The sequence below is a fragment of the Corvus moneduloides genome, chromosome 5, assembly GCF_009650955.1.
Source record: "Corvus moneduloides isolate bCorMon1 chromosome 5, bCorMon1.pri, whole genome shotgun sequence".
NCBI classification, from domain to species: domain Eukaryota; kingdom Metazoa; phylum Chordata; class Aves; order Passeriformes; family Corvidae; genus Corvus; species Corvus moneduloides.
The window spans coordinates 18,573,784-18,592,408 of record NC_045480.1 but is presented as its reverse complement, the minus strand read 5'-3'; the positions used below and the strand labels follow the sequence as shown (position 1 = coordinate 18,592,408).

The window sequence follows — 18,625 nt, the reverse complement described above, 5'->3', positions numbered from 1 at the left end:
TGTTTCTAGTTTCTTCTGCTTAGCACTACACCATGCCTACAGTAATATATAAATTGCAAGTAACATGTTTATGCTGAGGGCTATGCACAACATACAATGCCGAATCAGAATAAAAAAATATACTCTCTGTTGAAATTTTTCATTACAAAAAATTCCACATTGAGAAGACAGGCTTTCAGGAACAAATTCACAGAAACTAGGCAGGCTGAGACATGCAAACATTTGACAGATCATGCACTGTGCACACACACATTGCACTGAGGACTAAAGAATTGCATAGATCAAAATGCTGTGTTACCAAGGACAGATGTTATCCAAGGAGCTTTTAAAACTATATATTTAATTAACAGTTGCTAAATTTTGTTGTGTAACAAGTCTTACACTGATTTGGAATCTTAAGTTTTAGTTCTACAGGACATTTTCATACCCATTACTAGAACACAAATGTCTGAGAAGCTAAGAATTAGATTCCAAGTTTTGCTGGTTTATATACAACTTTATTTTAATCTTTACAACATATTTGGGACTGAACAGCTTAGCTACAAAAACCTCAGCTGGTATTCTTCTTCTCCTCACCTATTAAAAATGGCAAATAGAAAAGCTTTCAAAGCTTAAGCTGGTACCAAACCATGTGCCAGACAAAATAGAGTCAATAAAGGTACTCTAGAACAGTCTTGGCTGAAAAGCAATACAGAATTCCAACTTGATTCAGCTGCTTGAGGAGGTACAGGATCCATCATCTCAGCAGCCTGAAGTCAGATTACTTTCTAACTAGTTAGACGACCTTTCAAATGTATCACCCCCAATCCCAGGGACTGTATTAATAATGTCCCTGCTTATTATAGCAGCCAGGATGAGTTTGAACTTGCTTTAATATTTGTTTATTCTTCAACACACAATTTCTTTGTGCCATTAAAAAAAGTATTTACAGTTCGGTCGTGTCCCTTTACTAGTATCAAAACCTATTTGCAAGAGGATCCAGACTTGTCTCATGTTCTTCAGTTTCATCAGGTAGTTCTTCAGCAGATGCATCACACACATTGTCCTGGCCATCTGCAGACTGATTTGATTCATCAGGTTCCCCAGCTGCAATCTGAGTTGTTTCTTCTTCCTCTTCTTCCTCAACTTCCCCGTCATCCTCTACATCCATCTCAAACACCCTGACATGGCGGAGGTTTGAACTTAGCTATAGAGACAGTAAGAAGTTCCTGTTAATGACTAAACAAGTAAAACACCAATAGCATTTTGTCAGCCACTAGCTTTGAAAATAGCCCTTATCTTTGAAATGGAGGTTTCAGGAGAATTAGCAACTTTTTATTGCTCTACAGGCTGAGAAGTAAAGCAAGCAGATTGATTACCTTCTGTTAAAGTTTTTCCATCCTGTGCTATTCAACAGGTATGACTGTACCCTGACACCCTCATAGCAGATTATGAGAAAATAATCTGTTTGTCATAAAAAAATGGTAACTTTTAGGTTACCACTTTAGTCAGCATATTTTCTTTAATAGCTGACAGGCTTCTTCAGAGATACTGCACTTACCACACAAGAAACTTTTCTAATGCCATTTACAGAAACATACTGAGCTTTCATATTCTCTAGCACTCTCCACTGATTCTCCAAGAAGACAGTACGTGTGGGTATCTCACCGCTTCGCTCATCCAGCCTGCACATGGCAAAGAAAAAAGCACAAAGCTGGTTCAAAAGACATAACTGCAGTTCTAAGAAAAGCCTCCAGATTCTTATGTCTAAATTCCATCATATGCAACAAACAGCATCATAATGCTGCTACAGATACTGTAGAGCAGGAGATCCAACTGTAGAGACACAGCATATTCCAACTGAGTTAAAAATATCACAGCAGGTGAGAAGGGAGTTGTGAAGTCTGATCTTCCCATGAGAAACAGCTATGGCAGGAGGATGTGGGGTGGCTTTCCTTCAAACCTCTCCTCTGCACAAAGAGGAGTTTCCGAACACAGTCCTGGACACAGTGCCTCCCTTTACACAGAAGTTTGGCCTCCTTGACCTTTCAGATATGCATCACTACCCCGCTCACAGGGATTGTATGAAGACACTCCCTACCTATTACAGCAGCCAGGATTAGTTTGAACCTGCTCTTAATATTTTCTGTTCATTCTTCAATGCACAGTATCTTTGTGACATAAAAAAATTTAATTTACAGTTCAGTATGGCTCTTTATTTTGCAATAAAAATGCATCTTAAGCAAACCACCAGAAAAGAATGAGAGAAAAGTAAAAGCAAGGGAGACACAACTAAAAGATTGGATTCACTGCCTGAACTACACTGGCCTTTGTGTGTGTTCACTTTCATCAGATGCTCTCCTCTACCTCTGTCAATGCAAACAGCGGTACCAGTTCTGATGTTTTAAGGTTAAGCTGACAATATTTGTAAGGGTGACTCCCAGGGAAAGAAGAAGAAATACCTTTGAATTCTTATTACACAGCAGAGATATATGAGCAGATATGCTGAAAACATCCTAAATTGAAGTATTCTGACCAGCAAAGTTAATCTTCTAAAGAAAGGAAGATTTCTGATTCTACAAGGTGTCTTCAGCTGATCCTTGCATTTCATGACACCCCTGCTACACATGTAGCATCAGTATCAAAAAACCCAAAACCAACCTCCCAAAAACCAGAAAACAAAACTATTAGGAAACTTCTGTCTCCCCCATCCTACTCTCCTGGCACGAAGAGAGTTTGTGTCTTTAAAAATATTTACACACACACAAAGTATGAGTAACTGTACACAGTTCTAATATTTGCTTCATTTGCTTTTCAGTTCTACATTTTCAGATATGCTCAAAGTTTTCAATACCTTTCCATAGAATCCCAGATGAATTTCCTATCTTGGTCCTCATCTGTATATACTGAAGATAAAGGCAGCTGAGCCAAGACTCTCTCCTTCCCCTCTTGTTGCACGCTCTCCTTCAGAACTACAGTTACAGTTTCATCATCATAGAAGTGAGCATCCAAACAACTGTAGCATCTATAGGAAAATAATTTAGAAAGAATCAAGTAATATAAGAGAATGCAGAACTAAAATATTTTAAAGTTGCACAGCCTCATGTTAAAAAGTATTCAGTACTTAACAATGAGCTTTATTGTAAATAATAAAACAGGTCAGTTGTGCAGCTATGACACTGAATGATAGCCATAACCTGGCAGACTCCTGTATCATGCTGGAAAAATTATTCTGAAAAGGGAAAAGAAAGCAAGGCACAAAAAAACTTACTAGCAATCTTCACATTTCAGATCAAACATAAGAAACAGTAAACATAAACACCAAAGAAAATTTAGAAATACAGCTGAAGGTACTGAGGGCAAACCATATCTGGCCTTTCTACCTGAAAAGGACAAGTTTAGTCTATCATATGCCTTGTAAGATGGCTATATTCAGGCCTATCAAGTCTTATCTTACTTAAAGAACACCACAGAGATAAACAATACTTGTTTCCAGCCAGCTTTGTCTCTTGCACATGTGTTAAAGCTTCAGTTTTCAACTGGAAAACTAAAATTTACTTGACCTTGAGATGAAGCGCAAAGTAAGATTCTCACGACCCTGCAGCTTCACGCACCTGTGCCATTTCTTACAACCTGATTCACCCAGGTGAGTTAACTTCAAAGTCAACTTAATGCAAAAAAAACCACTAGGAAATATGATCTTTAATTCAGCAATCTGGAAGAAAAATCAAATATACTGACCTGGAGTCTGAGCTCTCATTTATACTGTTGTTCAAGAAGTTTCCAAACTCTACTGCAAGAATCCCATTACTGACAGACCTAGAACAACAGAGTTCATTATCTCAGTGACAAAATCTTTTCCCTTCACAGAGAATCCAAGATCTCTAATGGCAACTGTGGTACAAGATGGTGTAAGCCTATCTAAGCTTAGCACAATACATGGCTACATGCCAAAATTGTGATTGGCAGATGGAACCTTTTAAAATTCTTCTGCTCCTCAGAAAAATGGACTAATGGAGTCAAATGGAAAACTACATCTGGCTTATGGACACAGTTCTTTGCTGAACTCCTGGCTCAATTGTCCTAGTCTCATGTTCATTATGTTACTCGTTACTACCACAGCAAAAGAGAGGTTAGATTGTTTTGGGTATCAATGAAGGAGGAACTAGAAGTCACCACAGGGCAGTAATTCTGTCATCAGCAGCTGTCAACTGGAAACACAAAAGATAGTTTTCACCATGTGCTTTCCTTAGCAGTAAAATTGCTTGCAAATTCCCATCCCATCACAGTTCATTGTCTCCTCAAATTAAATGACACAAATTATAAAAAATCAGTATTTTACAGAGAGGAGGAGTTTTTGTTGTTTTTAAACCCAGCTCATTTCAGCCATCACCACTGATAGAATGCAGCTTGAACAGCTGTATCAGTACAACCATGCTGTGACAAATCACACAGAGGACACAGAAACTCTGAAGGTACGCAGATCCACACCCCAAAGAGATGCATTCTACTTCATGCACCTGTGAGTGCAGTCCCCATATTTCTAAAAGTATTAAATTACTGACTGCAACTCCTTAATCAAAGAATACTATTTAAAGTAAGACAAAGCAACACTGGAAGTGGGATTCTCTGTAATTCTGCACAAATAAGTAATTCTGTGAGCAGCAATCTAAATGAGTGTGATTTTTTCCTTATCCTAAAACCATCTTGGGTCTTGAAATTAGATTTTCCTGAGTCTAATACAACACAAACTTCTGCTGCAGGTTCCTGCTGCATTTCTTAATGTACTCCTCATTTTCTCTAGTATCCAAGAAAGACTGTATTCATGGTGCTCATTCCTTATTTTACAATTAGATTTGAATTGTAACTGTCTCTGTACAAACTGTGCAAAGCTCACACATCACTTTTTCCCTCTTTTTGTCTTACTGGAAGTGTCAGTATGTCTCCTCAAAATGTGTATTTTAGAAATAGAATTTTCTAACATGGTGAAGAGAACATAATGTAAATTAGACGTTTTGTCATTCCACCTGCAATGTGGGGGAAGAAATGAAAATTTAGATCAAGTTTTAGTAACTGGTAAACAACAAGGAACAAGGAATAGCAGCATACTTACAGAAATGGTAATTTAAATAACTGAGGTGTGCAATCTTCACTGCAAAGGAAAGACAAAACAGTTTATAAAATGCTACTCATGCATGAGTTTTAGTTGCACATTTCTTTGGTTGCTTTTAGTAAAGAAATACCTTTGAGAAATCTTGTAGAGAGACATGCAGGCTGCTTGATGCACTGACTTCCCAATTACATCCTAACAAATACAATAAAAATAAGCCATAAAATACAGGCAATTATTCATAATTATACATGTTTTTAAGATAAAAAAACCCCAACCAACCAACCAACAACCTCTGAGTACATCTGAAAGAAAAATCCACCAATATTTATCCTGGAATAAACGTACCTAATGCAAACACTAATGTCACTTCATACTCGTTTCATGTTTCTTCATATTAGACTGATGTATTACCAAGTAACACAGTTATCTGGCACACAGCACACACACACACACACACACGTAATTAACATTAAAACCAGATCCCAATAATGTGGCAACAGAATATGTTAAACAAAAAAAATCCCCCGCTATGCTTTCCCTAAGCAAAGGCTTGACACATCCCAGCAGTGGTGAAATTGGACTATACCCAAGTTGTAGGCACTCAAAGGCAAAGATTAAAGTTTCAGGCCTTGCTAAGGGTGACTGCTACCTTCAGCTGACCACTATCCCTAAAAGAAAGTTATCATTTATAAAAACTGAACTTACTGCTGGCTTTTGTAAACACTGATCAATGACGCCTTCCATTTGCCTTTTGACAAAATGCAGTGATTTCTCAGGATAGTAGGGAAACAGAAGTGGACTTTCTGTAAACAGATAAAGTTAATTTTAAAAATGCTTGTATCTCTATAAAAACATATTACACCATTATAATCACTAAAACTAGATTTTCTGAAGACTATTTTCCAAACAAAAATTCCACCATTTCCCCCCTTTTTATTGAATTAAATAGGCAGAAAAAGGCAACTGTGGTAAATTCTATTACACGACAGCTTATGCTGTCAAGGTTTTACAATCTCTGGTTTCTAAAGTTAAAGTAGAATAATTTTCACCATCTGCTCATTATAGTCTCTTAGTTCTTTTTCACCACTAATTAACAAAATAGACTCAGTGAAAGAGAACAAGCTAGGACACTTCCCCCAGGTATAACCTAAGCGTAACTATTACTTTCTTGAACTGGAATTAAGATATCCTAAAACAGACATCATCTGGGATTCCTTCCAAGCCAACACTTCTGAGACTGGTACAGAAAAGATGGGGAACTCCCAATATCCAGAAAATGGTAATTAACTGGGTAAGCAGCTACATAAACCCTCTGCAAAATAACAAGGCCCATTTATTTTATTCTACTAAGACGAAGACCAATGAGTAACACAACAGAAGTAACTCATAAGCATGAAAAAAGATTACTCTTCTATATTTGTTACATTCTACATATAGCTTGCACTCACTTCTTTTTTTAACGAAAGCACCTTACCTTTAAGATGAGTACTATCCTTCAGAAAGTTAAACCACTGGTTTCCCTCTGTATTAGGTGGTGATACGAGGTCATCATCTTCATCTTTCAAGTACTAGAAAAGAAACACAAGTTTTTAAGACTGCAGTTTAAGAATAGGGAACATTAGAATTCACCTTCACTATTGCCCCTAGTAAGTATATTAAACATTTCTTGTTAAATTAACATGCCATAGCCTTGAAACTAAATATTCCACTCCATCCAGAAACAGTAAGAAAAATCAACAATTGTTTAAGATCACATGGTGATATTTCCCTAAGAAACTGATTTTTAAACCAAGTCTGATCACAAATGTTTTGAAATCCAGTGTTAAATGTCACAAAGACAACAAATATACCAGTTTTACTGAAGCTGGCTTTTACAGTTTTACTACAGCCGCAAAATGTTTTTGTCTTTTCCTAAAAATACAGTATGTGCAAGGTGAAGCTACAAGGCATGGTTTTAAACCTTCATTTTCCTAATACTAAGGGGAAACAATTAGAAGACTCTCTTTCACCATTACTGGTATATGAAACACAGAGCAAATGGGCCAGGGAAGAAAAACGGACACAGCTTTAAAAACTTCTCTATCAAAGGATTTTCTCATTTGTATTTTTTGCATTTATTCCTTAGCTCTTTACCTGGCCAACTCTTTCCACATTGAAGTATTTTCCCTTACGATTGTAAAGTTCTGGTGCCTAAAAAAATAATGCAAACAAATCCATTATTTAAACACAAAGTTAACGAGAAGTAGTGAACAAAAAGATGATCAAATTATTGTATTCTAACATTTTTCAGACTCAGCTCTTGTCAGCAAAAATACAGTCAAATTATATACTTGGAAAACCAGTATCACTTACCTCATTGAAGTGCTCCGTAAGAAAATCAGCAACAAATGTGATATCTTTTTGAGTCATCTAAAAGGAAAAAAAACCAGTGACAAAAGCAAAGGGTAAGAAATACCTTTCAATGAGCACAGAACACACATTGTATAGGCTGCACAAGCAACAGCTTCCTCAGCCTGTGCTCATAGGGCAAATGTTCCAGCATCCAATCTCCTTGGGAGTGCTCTGCTGAACTCATCAGAGACCATTCTTGTTTGTCTTGTACAGGATGGCCCCAAACTGGAAATGCAACCTGACAAGTGCTAAATACGGACAGTAACTACTTCCCTTGAACTCTTGGCCATGCTCTTATTACTACAGCCCTGGTCACCCCTGCCCACCTTTATCAGGGCACACTGCTGGCTCATGCCCAGCTTGCATCCAGTGATTCCTACATCATCATGGCAGAGCTGACATCTTCCCAGCCACATGGGCTCCAGCTGTGCAGTCACAGGGGGTTAAACCACCCCACAACAGAACCTTGCATTTTGTCCTTGATGAACTGCAGGAGGTCCCTACCTCTCCATTCCTCTGGCCTATCTATTTCTGGAAGGTATCTCTGCCCTGAAGTGAGGGCAGTGTGACGGTGGCTGCAAAGCCAACACAGGTATTATTATATTATGGTATTATTATATTATTATATATTCCCTCTCCTCTACTGGGGCATTGATAAAGATATTAAAATCTCACTCTGGTTAACTTCGTCACTTAGGGCACATAAAGGGCTGCTATACAGCGGCCTTACATACACAGTGTACTAAATACAGTAGTGTTAACAAGGAAAACAGAAAAAGTAATTCATGCACGACAGCATGTTAGTATGAATGTGCAGGCATCAACTTTCTCAAAAAAATGACACAGACACTATCCTTTAAGTTCCGGAACAAAAAGAAACCTTTAATTCTGCTTTCAAGTTGAGCAGAATATAGAGGATATCACCATTTATCAGAAGATATTACTATTACCTTGTTCAGCTCTGGAAGCACATGGTCTTCTGACATCCTCAACATGGCTGAGGGGAAAAATGATATTCTTATTGCATTAATACTGTTTTCCTAATATTCTTCGTTTTTCATGTCTAAGTAATAAGCCACTACTGTTAGAAAAGATTAATTCATCCAAAGCAAAAGAGCGTGGAATGAAGAATTACAAATGGAGACTGAAATTAAGTCTCACTAGACCCACTAGCTTACATTACAAATTTTGAAGAATTTGTATCTTTAATCTTTTCCAACTGCATTCTACCCTGTATGAGACTGAGACAAAATTATTATGGAAAGGGCTCATAAGAATTTGTTCATGTCCATAATAAGAGTACTAAAATGGATATATGTAAAATACATTAAAACTGTCATGCTCAGAATAATGTGTTTTAAGAGAATTGCACAGGAGTAATTTTAAATCAGCAAGGCTTGGATAAAGTTCTCTGTTTAGTTTGAAACCAAACACAGTGAACATAGCATTATGACAGAGAACTCTGACAGTTGTGCTTTCTGCAATTTTCTAAATTAGAACTATTATATTCCTGCTAGTAAGTGCCAACACTGCATATCTGGGGCTTTTACACTATCTGGTACCACTTAGGTTTTGTAAAGTAGTTTTAAAATGATCAAATAGAAATTATAAACTTGTTCATGAACACTTTATAAAAACAAGCAGCCTAAAATACAGCATTCCGCACTTCCTTTCAACGTTTTCTCTGCAGCTACCCAGACACAACTGAAGGTGGCTACTAAGTGCATCTGGACATTCAGAGACTGTTTCCATCTGTGCAGAACCTTACACGTAACTAGGCTGTCACAGAAGAAAACAGCAAGTAACAGAGTAAAAGAGAATCAGGCTATACTTCAAACTAAGACTAAAAAAAGTCCTTTATTTTTTCTCCAAATCAAGACCAGAAAATTGATCATGAATCAGAAAACAGTTTGGAGCAGCATTACAGGTCAAGTATATACAATATCCACTCTACATACACTAATTTTAATTGAGAACTACCAAATTTATAATCTGTGTTTAATATTATAATTACTCTTGCCTCATCAACTATATCCCTTTACATGTCCAGAAATTTTCTATGATAGAAAAAAAATAGATGGTTATAACTAAGATTGGCCTAATTACTTGCCTGCATTTCAATGCTTACAGGATAAAACAGATACTGGATGATTACTATGTTACCAATCTTACCAACATATAGCCATCGAAAAAATGCCTTGAAGTTTTTCATACTACTGTCGATAACTCTAAACAAGAAACAAGAAAAGAAATTACAAAATCTGAATGTCACAAGCTGCTCCAGGCTTAAGTGCCATCTTTACCACAGAAAGGTCTGCAAGCACTACCGGTTTTTTCAAAATGCCCAGTGCAACATTTCAAGTAAGACTGTTCTTGCGGTGTGAGTCTGACATGCAGTGAGACAAGATGAAAGCTCACCACCAAAAGAGGAGTCTTGCTCCCCCAACCTTCTCTATTCCCAGACACATCCATCTCCTTCAACACAAGACTGAATAGGAATGTTTTTTAAACTCTCCAGACTTTATACTTACTGAAGCAGCTCATTCGCCTTCAGGATGAAAGAACCAACAGCAGTAATAGCCTCTGTAAAAAACGCTAACCATTATTATTAAGCTTTCAAAAGTGAAATCAAAGCAGGTAGGTAGCACACACACTACTGTACCGTCAATTCCAGACGCGTCTAATCCCAGAGACTCATATTTTTGTTTCCATAAAGCCATTCCTTTCAATTCACTCAAGTGGTATAACAGTGCCTCAGAGCCACTAGGAAGGCAGAGTTAAAAAGTGTAATATTTTATTCACCCTCTGGAAAATCAGTGCTCTGCTGCTTACTACATTTTTATCATTTAATGCACAAAGTGCAAAGTTTTACAAGGTAGTCTGACGTGTACAAGAGGTAAGGTATTGCTTCAGAGAAAAGCAAATGTTGTCCCAATGATTTTAACCACCACATAAAGTTAGCATGAATGTTTTGCACAGATCCTATAAAACACACCAGGCAGCAATTTACAGGTGATGTGTCATGGAGATTGTTCAAAATACATCAATAGTTCTCTACTATGCAAAAGTAAAATAAGACATTTTGCCATGATCACAGTCTCCAAAGCAGCACACCTACATAGAAAGCACCACCAACACAGCATATTATTTGCCATTTAAACTATAATTTCTTGGAAATTCTGTGACTTACCTCTGCAAATGACTTATAACCAACTTCTGTATACTGGAATAGGAAGACTCTATGGACTGACCAAGTTTTTTTAAACCCTGTTAACAAAGAAATACAATCATATAATAATGTTCATTAACATAGAAATGATTAAAAGATATTGGAATAGATTCGTTTAGTATGTTTAAAAAATATTAACATACCTTTACTGTCAGTTGGTTCATTAGTAATGCCTGAAGTTCCAGACTGAAGAAGGTGGGGAAGAGAACCAAATAGGCATTTAATTTGTGTTTCAACATCAAGTGCAAAGGCATGCTCAGATAAAACAACAGTAACTACCTTGCTTTGCCCCATAACAACAGCTGCATAAACTCATCCTGAACAGAAGTGGTTGTATTCTTTTCCTGTCAGTCAAAATGATTGAAATAGATTGGTGAAGAGGTTAAATCCAGGCTACCAAATTATCTCACAAACACTTCAGTTAGAGTATTTCAGAGAACCCACCCATATTCTTGAATGTTGAAATCAGACTACTGATCACTGAAAATTTTCTGATCACTGAGAATTTTTAGTATTTCAAGTTATTTTCAATTGCATTACCCAATAAAAATTGTAAGCAGTTTGCCATCAGCAAGAATCTATTTTAAAAAATAAATTACATTACATTATTCATTAACTTCTGTCCATGGTCAATGAACACAAAATTCAAGCAAATCCAAGAGCATCTTAAACATGGATAATTATATGTGCTCTATTGAACTAGGTTGTAAGTGTTATTACTCAACAATTACAGTAATCAGTTTATCAATGACTTAAGTACAAAGAGCCCAATCTTAAACAGAAAGCAACTGATCAACAGCTGGGCAAGCTGTTGATTTTTTAAAGATTCAGAATAAATAAAGTATCACATGCAATCATGCTTGATTGTACACAGGTACCTTCAGCATCAGAGCACTTGACACAATAGATTTCAGGCTGTCTCCAAACTTAGAGACTTTTCTCTGGAGGCATCATGCTTAAACATTAAGATATGCAGTAGACTAACAAGAACAACAGAACTTCTGCAAAAAGTGTTTTTCCAAAAGGATGGTTAATCCTACAGTACCTGTACAAACTTTGTTAGTCGTGAGTCCATCTGCATCAGTATTTCTTCCCATGCTTCACACATGCATGTCAATGACAACTTTATATACTGTAATACAGAAACTGTCATTATTACTATTTCCTTTCTCCCCTTTGACAACACGTTCAAAAACTGGATGTTACAATACAAAAGGAAGATATACTGTAGATCTTAACATAAAAATTATTATCAAATTCCAGGTTGCAGCTCTACATTTACTTAAAACTAACTCAAGCTTCTTACTAGAAAACATTTATTTCTTTTGCATTAGAATGTCAAACCTGCAAGAACCACAAGACTAAAAGGATGGTGTAACACATCACATCTGTACCTGTAACAGAGTTGAAATGTGAGTAAACTTCCGGGCCATTCGAGTCACCTCAGGTAAGTAACTTGATAATAGACTAGTGTCCAACTATAACAAATGAAACAAGCAACAGTTAACACATGATTTGTCTTGTAACAATATATAGATTACAGAAATTAAAAGACAGATTGGAAGGACCCACAGAAAATCTCTCAGTTCTCATTTCCTTAAGGTTGATTTTAAGAGGAAAATACATTTAATTCAAAGAAGCAATAATTATTTTTAATACATCTATAAAAACCCCTGATAAGATTCCACATTTTGGAGTTCTAACAGTAATAGTTTTAAGGATGACTGTTCTGGATAGACAGGATAATTGAAAGCATTGCTGTTATGCCTTTGTGTGCAGAATGAAGAAAATCCGAATCATTGTAACTGTAATTGAATAAATTAATGTTATTCTAAAAGTAGTGTTTTAAAAGAAAGCCTCAGATCACCAGTGTCAGTCTCATCAGTGAAACTGCATGTTAACATCATAAATTCAAAAGCTAAACTGGGGTTAATTTCAGAAAGGCTGGAACTGGTAATTTGTGTTTTCTCTGCAAATAATGGGAAAGCAATAAAGCTACCAGATGTAATTTAAAAAGCAGTTTTACTTTTAAAAAACATTTTAAAATTAGTTTACTTGCCTGAAAATACGTTATCTCTGCTTCGCTGTCTGAAGAGCTTTGTATCTCTGTAATAACTGACAGTGATTTCAAATCACTAGACAAACATAGTCCACGACAAGAACCTGCCACCTGAAGGATTCCAGTTTACAAGTTAATAAAACATTTCATTTCCTGTAAGATATATTTACTGCTCTAACACACTGACATATAAAGATGACTGTGTTCAATGACATGTAAAAACAACGTGTAATTGTCAGCTACTGCTAAGGAACAAACCTGCTCTTTTTATTGTGTATTAACATTGAACTTTGAAACAAGATGTTAAATTTCCCAGTTCAATTTCTTTCCATCAATGACCAACAACCTAATCCATCAGTTCCTTTAAAATTCAGCAGTCCACTTTCATTTACATGTAAGCATATGTATATTTTGACTCAATTCAGCTGCAGTTGGGTATATTATGAAGAAAAAATATGGAAAGGAACTAAACGTACCCCAGTTACTGTAGCAATCTTGAACATTCCATAAGCATAAATCTCAATAAATCCTGAGCTGCCACCAAGGACAAGAGCATTAAGTCTATAAAAATAGAAGAATGTGTTAATAAGCATACTGAAAGAAATTTGAATGCACAGATATCCTTCTTAATACTTAAATTCCATTCCTTTAATCATGTTCCTCTAAAGAATCACTGCACAAAAAGAAATACTGTGCTACCTTCCATGATCCAAGAAATTTAAAAGCGAACAAACAAATTAGCTTGGACTTTATTGATAAAACCGGCCTCTAACATTTACATTAAGAGTATCAATTACTACATTAACTGAGAGAATAGGGAAAAAATAGCACAGTTTAGTCACAGAGTTCTTTTTCACTCAAAGTAACGAGTTTCTAGCAACAGTCCCCTTATAGGCTGCAAGCATTCTTACAAGCTACTTTGAGTTTATCCTGACTATATGCAGAGGAAGTTTGTCACAGTCACTCAGTGGCACTCCTCAGCAAAACCTCAAAGGCAATAACAGCCACAGAAGTAACAGCATCAGAAACAGAAACCCAGTTCAAAGAATAGAGTTTGGGACAGACAGGTCTGCATTTTGCTCACTTATAAACACTAATGTGCTACACTGGTTTGGGAAAACGCCTACAAATACTAGAAAATTAACGGCAACTTCTGCCTGTTACATACCTAAATAAATATCCATTGAAGCAGAATGTTTCTGTTAAAGCCAACACAGAACTTAGCAAAACAATATCTTAAAAACTTTTGGTTTGATTGAGCAGATGAAGGGAGCAGAAAATTCACAAAGCTCCTACACCACAGACAGCTCGCTCTCTCTCAAGCAAGGAAATCCTATTGTAAGAAGACCTATCAAGTTTTAAGAAGGAGAAACTGGTGATAGAGATGCAAATTTGAATTAAGGAGGTTCTCAGTGGTGAGACAGTAAGGAACAGTGAAATGGAAAAAACAAGGCACAGACATTAAGTGCCCTCCTCAAAAAAGCAGCACAAGGCACTGCACAAAGCCAGTCTAAGTCTGCTAAATTACACTTCCACCAGCTGCTCTTCATATGTTTCCTAATAACAGATGTTTATTTTAAAGTAACATGAATACAGCTAGTTTCAGAGCTACTTTTAAGTTTAGATTTGTCACACTCATACAAACCCCCAGGAATTCTCTGTATAGAACAAGCATCCACAAATGTCTCCAAGACCATCTTAACTAACACATAAATCAGCCTTCAAATGCACTGCAAGAAATCTTCTAAGAAAAAGAAGATATGACACCAACAGCAGTTGCTCATGAAGTGCCTAAAGTGCCTTATAAACCCTCTATACTGAGGGGAAAAGGTGTAAACTGATGGAAACTTTAATACATGCTTTGAACTTTATCTTTGTACATAAAAAAAAGACATTCCATGTAATTTCTCTGAGACTTTAAGAACAATTATGAATAACTTAAAAGTAAACTCGCTTATCCATTATTTTATACTTTTAGAAAAGCATCCAAACAAAAAACCTCAACCAACAGCAACCCACAGACAGAATTTACCTGACATCACCCAGAAGCTTCATAATCTCATCTGACTTTTCTTCACTGAAAATACAAAACATGTGATTAGGGCTTATGTAGCCTGTCTCAATACCAGAAAACAAAATAAAACAAAAAAATAGAGAGTTACAATATGACAATTTCTTACCTGAAAATTTTTGCAGTGGTACTGTAACTGAAAACAAAATAATTACTCTCAGTAACAATGATCAGACATCTGTAGGGCATTAAAGACAAATAACCAAAATAATGACAACAAATGAAAAATGGTATCTTCTCAAGCTGACTAGAATAACACTTACTTTTTTGGTAGTGCTGGTAATTTAGGCAAAAGGAGGTTTGATTCATCCTCAGCATTGTAAAAGGAAGTGAGAAGACTGAAAAAGAAGTAATACTGTCTTTAGTACCCAAGCTGTAAAAATGAGGAGAGACTTTCTTTTTAATTCCAAAGTTAGAGCATATATTCAATATATTATGTAAATGGGAATTAGAAATATCAGAGGATAGTCCTTTATGGGACCTTTAATAATTTATCAAGTGATCAAATTAATAAAAGAACTGAAAATCTTTTATTTCCAGTGAATAAAGTTTGTATCTGCTGGCTCAGACATTTGTCACCAAATCCTTCATTACCTGTAATGCAGTTCTGGTCAGAGGCTTTCTGTTTAAACTCTTTCCAAACCTGCAGTACAACTTACCCACACCTCAGAACAGCTAAAGACACATTGCAGTGAGAGGAAGATCAAAGAACAACACCTAATGTCACATCTTAGATATGTCAGAAGGATGAGATTCCCAGTAAGAAGCTAAGCCTATCCCCACCAGGAGAAGAATGTTAGAGTGATTTAAGACAGTTATTTTCTTGCTGTTTTAAGACTGATGCTTACTGGAGGTGAGGGGGGAAATCCTCAAGTCGGGAGCTTACACCACCTGCCTCCTTTAAATGAATGTTTTATTTAATTATGTTGTTGCACTGCCATAAGGTGCATATCAGAGGTTTCTTTAAGACAACAGAAACAGGGACCATGATGTCCTCCAGCTCACAAGTGCTGCTGAGAATTGTTCAAACACACAGAGTTCATGGTCACTAGGGATAATGTGACTTCCTGAATAACAGAATTGCCAATGGAATTGGATGTAGCACCAAAGACACAACACGAAAGATGTGAACGCCAAAATAAAGATCTTGAAAATGCAGAAGAAAGGTTTAAATATAACACTTATTCTGATTAACAAAATAGATGAACATAACATTATTATAATTAGTTTAATAAATTGATTGGTGTTGAAGCAAACTGGATCAGAAGACAGGCTGTACATGCTTACACTAGTCTAAGCAGCTCTTAAGAGGGAGAAGCACAAGATCATGCTGAAATCTGATGTATAACCTAAAGAACAAGACTAAGGTACCAGCACTCAAAATAACCATATGAAAAGTGTCTATTCTAAAAAAAGGAAAATTTTAGCCAAGTGGCAAAAAACCCCACAGCTATGGAATATTGTATTATTTTATGTGACTGCTTGTAACATTCCAAGTATAAACTATCAGTAAGGTGGCACTATATAGCCTGTGATTTACTCCGTCAGACTCACCTGCTCTCCTCAGTTACTTCCATCCAATGCATGTATGTAATAGATAAGTCCACAGAGAAGGAGTGCAAGCTTTCAGGTTTTTCTACATCACACAGAATAATCCGCTTGGTATCAGCAAGGCCAAAAGCCAAAACTAGAGAAAGACAAGTGAAATGTATAAATAACCAAGGTGCAAAACTGTATTTTACACTGACCTAGAAAACAATGTGCCTTCAAAGCCAACTACTGGACACTTTTCTTTGTCTGTTTACAGTCCTTCCAAACTCTCATTTGAAATCTACTTACTGTAGTGAAAGTCTGAACTCCTGTCATGTTTTAGGTGATAAATTTAAGGCAAAGGCCTGATTTCACAAGTATTTACTTACACGTTGAACTGAACACGCTTCTAACACTTCTAACAATAGTTCTGATAAAGTAGAGGTTTCCAATTTTGTAAACTTGAGTACAATATTGTATATAAAGACTTTCCACCAGAAAGGTTTGGGTTTTATTGCAACAAAACACAAATTAGGAGTTGCTGAGCAACTTCTGCATCACTTTCTTCCTTTCTTCATCCATAATAGCAAACAGCAGGCAGAGGCTTCTGTACTTACTTCCTTGTAATCACAGGTAATCAGCTTAAAAAGAAGTTTCTTAAACTCTTCAGATGATATCATAAAACAATATAGGTAATTTTTATCCACATGTCATGGAAGATTATTCCCCTTCTCCCACCTCCAGTAAATTAAAAATTAACTGATTTCTGGCATAAGTTTATTAAGCTACTAAATTCAACATTATTTCTGTTAATAAGGAAAAGACTTTTTTTTTCTTCTCTGGTCTACAACTAGAGCAATTTTAGCCTATGATATTTCACCCATGATAAGCAAGCTAAATTCTTCAATCAATCCTGATCAGACAGCTTCTTCCTCTCCCGATAAACTTTGTAGTTCATACAAAATATCCTGCTTAGTTAGGAGGCTGAAATTTTGCTATAACCGGAAAAGCAGCACTTGGGATAAAAACCTGGCTTACAAATCTTTCTTGCAATTGCATTCAACGGTGTTAATTTCTCTATTACTGTGAATGAACCTATATAAAATTAAGCTGCCCTTCTCTTCAAACACACTTTACTTGAAAATTTCCTTCACAGATGAGAGGTATCATCATTCATGATTTCCCATGGGACTTTATTGCACCATATCACCTCATATACTTGACATTACTTTTGCCATCTGGTCTCCAAGCAAGAGCAGTCACTTCTTTTCCTGTATTTTCATTTGGAGGCAAACTCCACACTCGTTGGAAGTTTGCAAGCCGATGAAGTAAAACCTACAAAGCAAATGCATTAAAGGCAAACTTAAACCACATTCTTGCACTAATTAAAGTGTGTAAATCAGTCCAAGATGCACGGAGTTTTTTACCAGTTTTAAACGCCTGTGTCTTAAACACCACCTACTCCTCTAGCAGATGATTCACTCCTATATTCTTTTAGAAGGCAGCATACAGTTTACAGCAATACAGAGAAATAAGCTGAACCTTGCATAAGAATACCAGCGCCTAATCAACAGGGGTTACCCATCACCTCTCTAGTAGACACCCCGAAAGCACAAGTCTTGTCTTCATGTATGATCACATACTGCAGTTCCGGGGGAAAAAGTACTCAAAAGTAGATTTAATTTAAATAGGAACTTTCATGCACTTTAAAATCCCACAAACACAAGCAACGAGAGCATCAAACGTGAATTTGCTCGGAAATTAGAATGCAAAAGGTGAAGGGACAGTAAGCATTAAGAAGCTTGATTCTAAAAAATTGCTATTCCTAAATGCTTGGCCAGGCGTACAAGAAACATGCCCCAAGTAACAGCAAAGGCATCTCGGCCTGCAGGGAGAGGCAGCGCCCGTCCCTCCCGTGCTCCTTCCCCGGCCCCCGCACTCACCTCCCCCGCTCTGTTGGCCAGGGCGATGAGGTCCCTTTTGGGGGACCAGGACATGAACACGACCTCCTGTGGCAGCTGCTTCTCGCCCACCTGCCTGAAGGCGGGCATGGCTGCGGGGCTCCGCCGCGACCCGCCGGGCCTCTGCTCCCGCTTCCGGGGCCGGTGCTTCCCGCCGCGGCAAGGAGCGGGGCGGGGCGGAGCGGGGCGGGGCGGGCCTCGGCAGCCGTGGAGGTGATCTGGGAGCGGGGCGGGGCGGGCCTCGGCAGCCGTGGAGGTGATCTGGGAGCGGGGCGGGCCTCGGCAGCGAGGC

The 18,625-nt window shown here is 37.2% G+C and overlaps 1 protein-coding gene across 1 annotated transcript; it reads right to left on the bottom strand.

Moving 5' to 3' along the window:
- Window positions 1-474: 474 nt before the first annotated feature.
- On the bottom strand, window positions 475-18,518 carry ANAPC4 (anaphase promoting complex subunit 4). The gene is made up of 28 exons (XM_032108744.1): window positions 18,316-18,518; window positions 17,602-17,707; window positions 16,397-16,529; window positions 15,106-15,180; window positions 14,952-14,978; window positions 14,804-14,848; window positions 13,248-13,332; window positions 12,772-12,882; window positions 12,107-12,190; window positions 11,758-11,844; window positions 10,992-11,056; window positions 10,856-10,898; window positions 10,674-10,750; window positions 10,146-10,246; window positions 10,015-10,066; window positions 9,656-9,711; window positions 8,434-8,480; window positions 7,445-7,501; window positions 7,226-7,282; window positions 6,567-6,660; window positions 5,798-5,895; window positions 5,223-5,284; window positions 5,093-5,131; window positions 4,905-5,006; window positions 3,721-3,798; window positions 2,834-3,004; window positions 1,541-1,664; window positions 475-1,186 (listed from the first exon to the last, which is right to left on the bottom strand). The coding sequence occupies exons 1-28, from the start codon at window positions 18,421-18,423 to the stop codon at window positions 956-958; spliced, it is 2,415 nt and encodes an 804-aa protein (XP_031964635.1). The 5' UTR covers window positions 18,424-18,518; the 3' UTR covers window positions 475-955.
- Window positions 18,519-18,625: the final 107 nt, after the last annotated feature.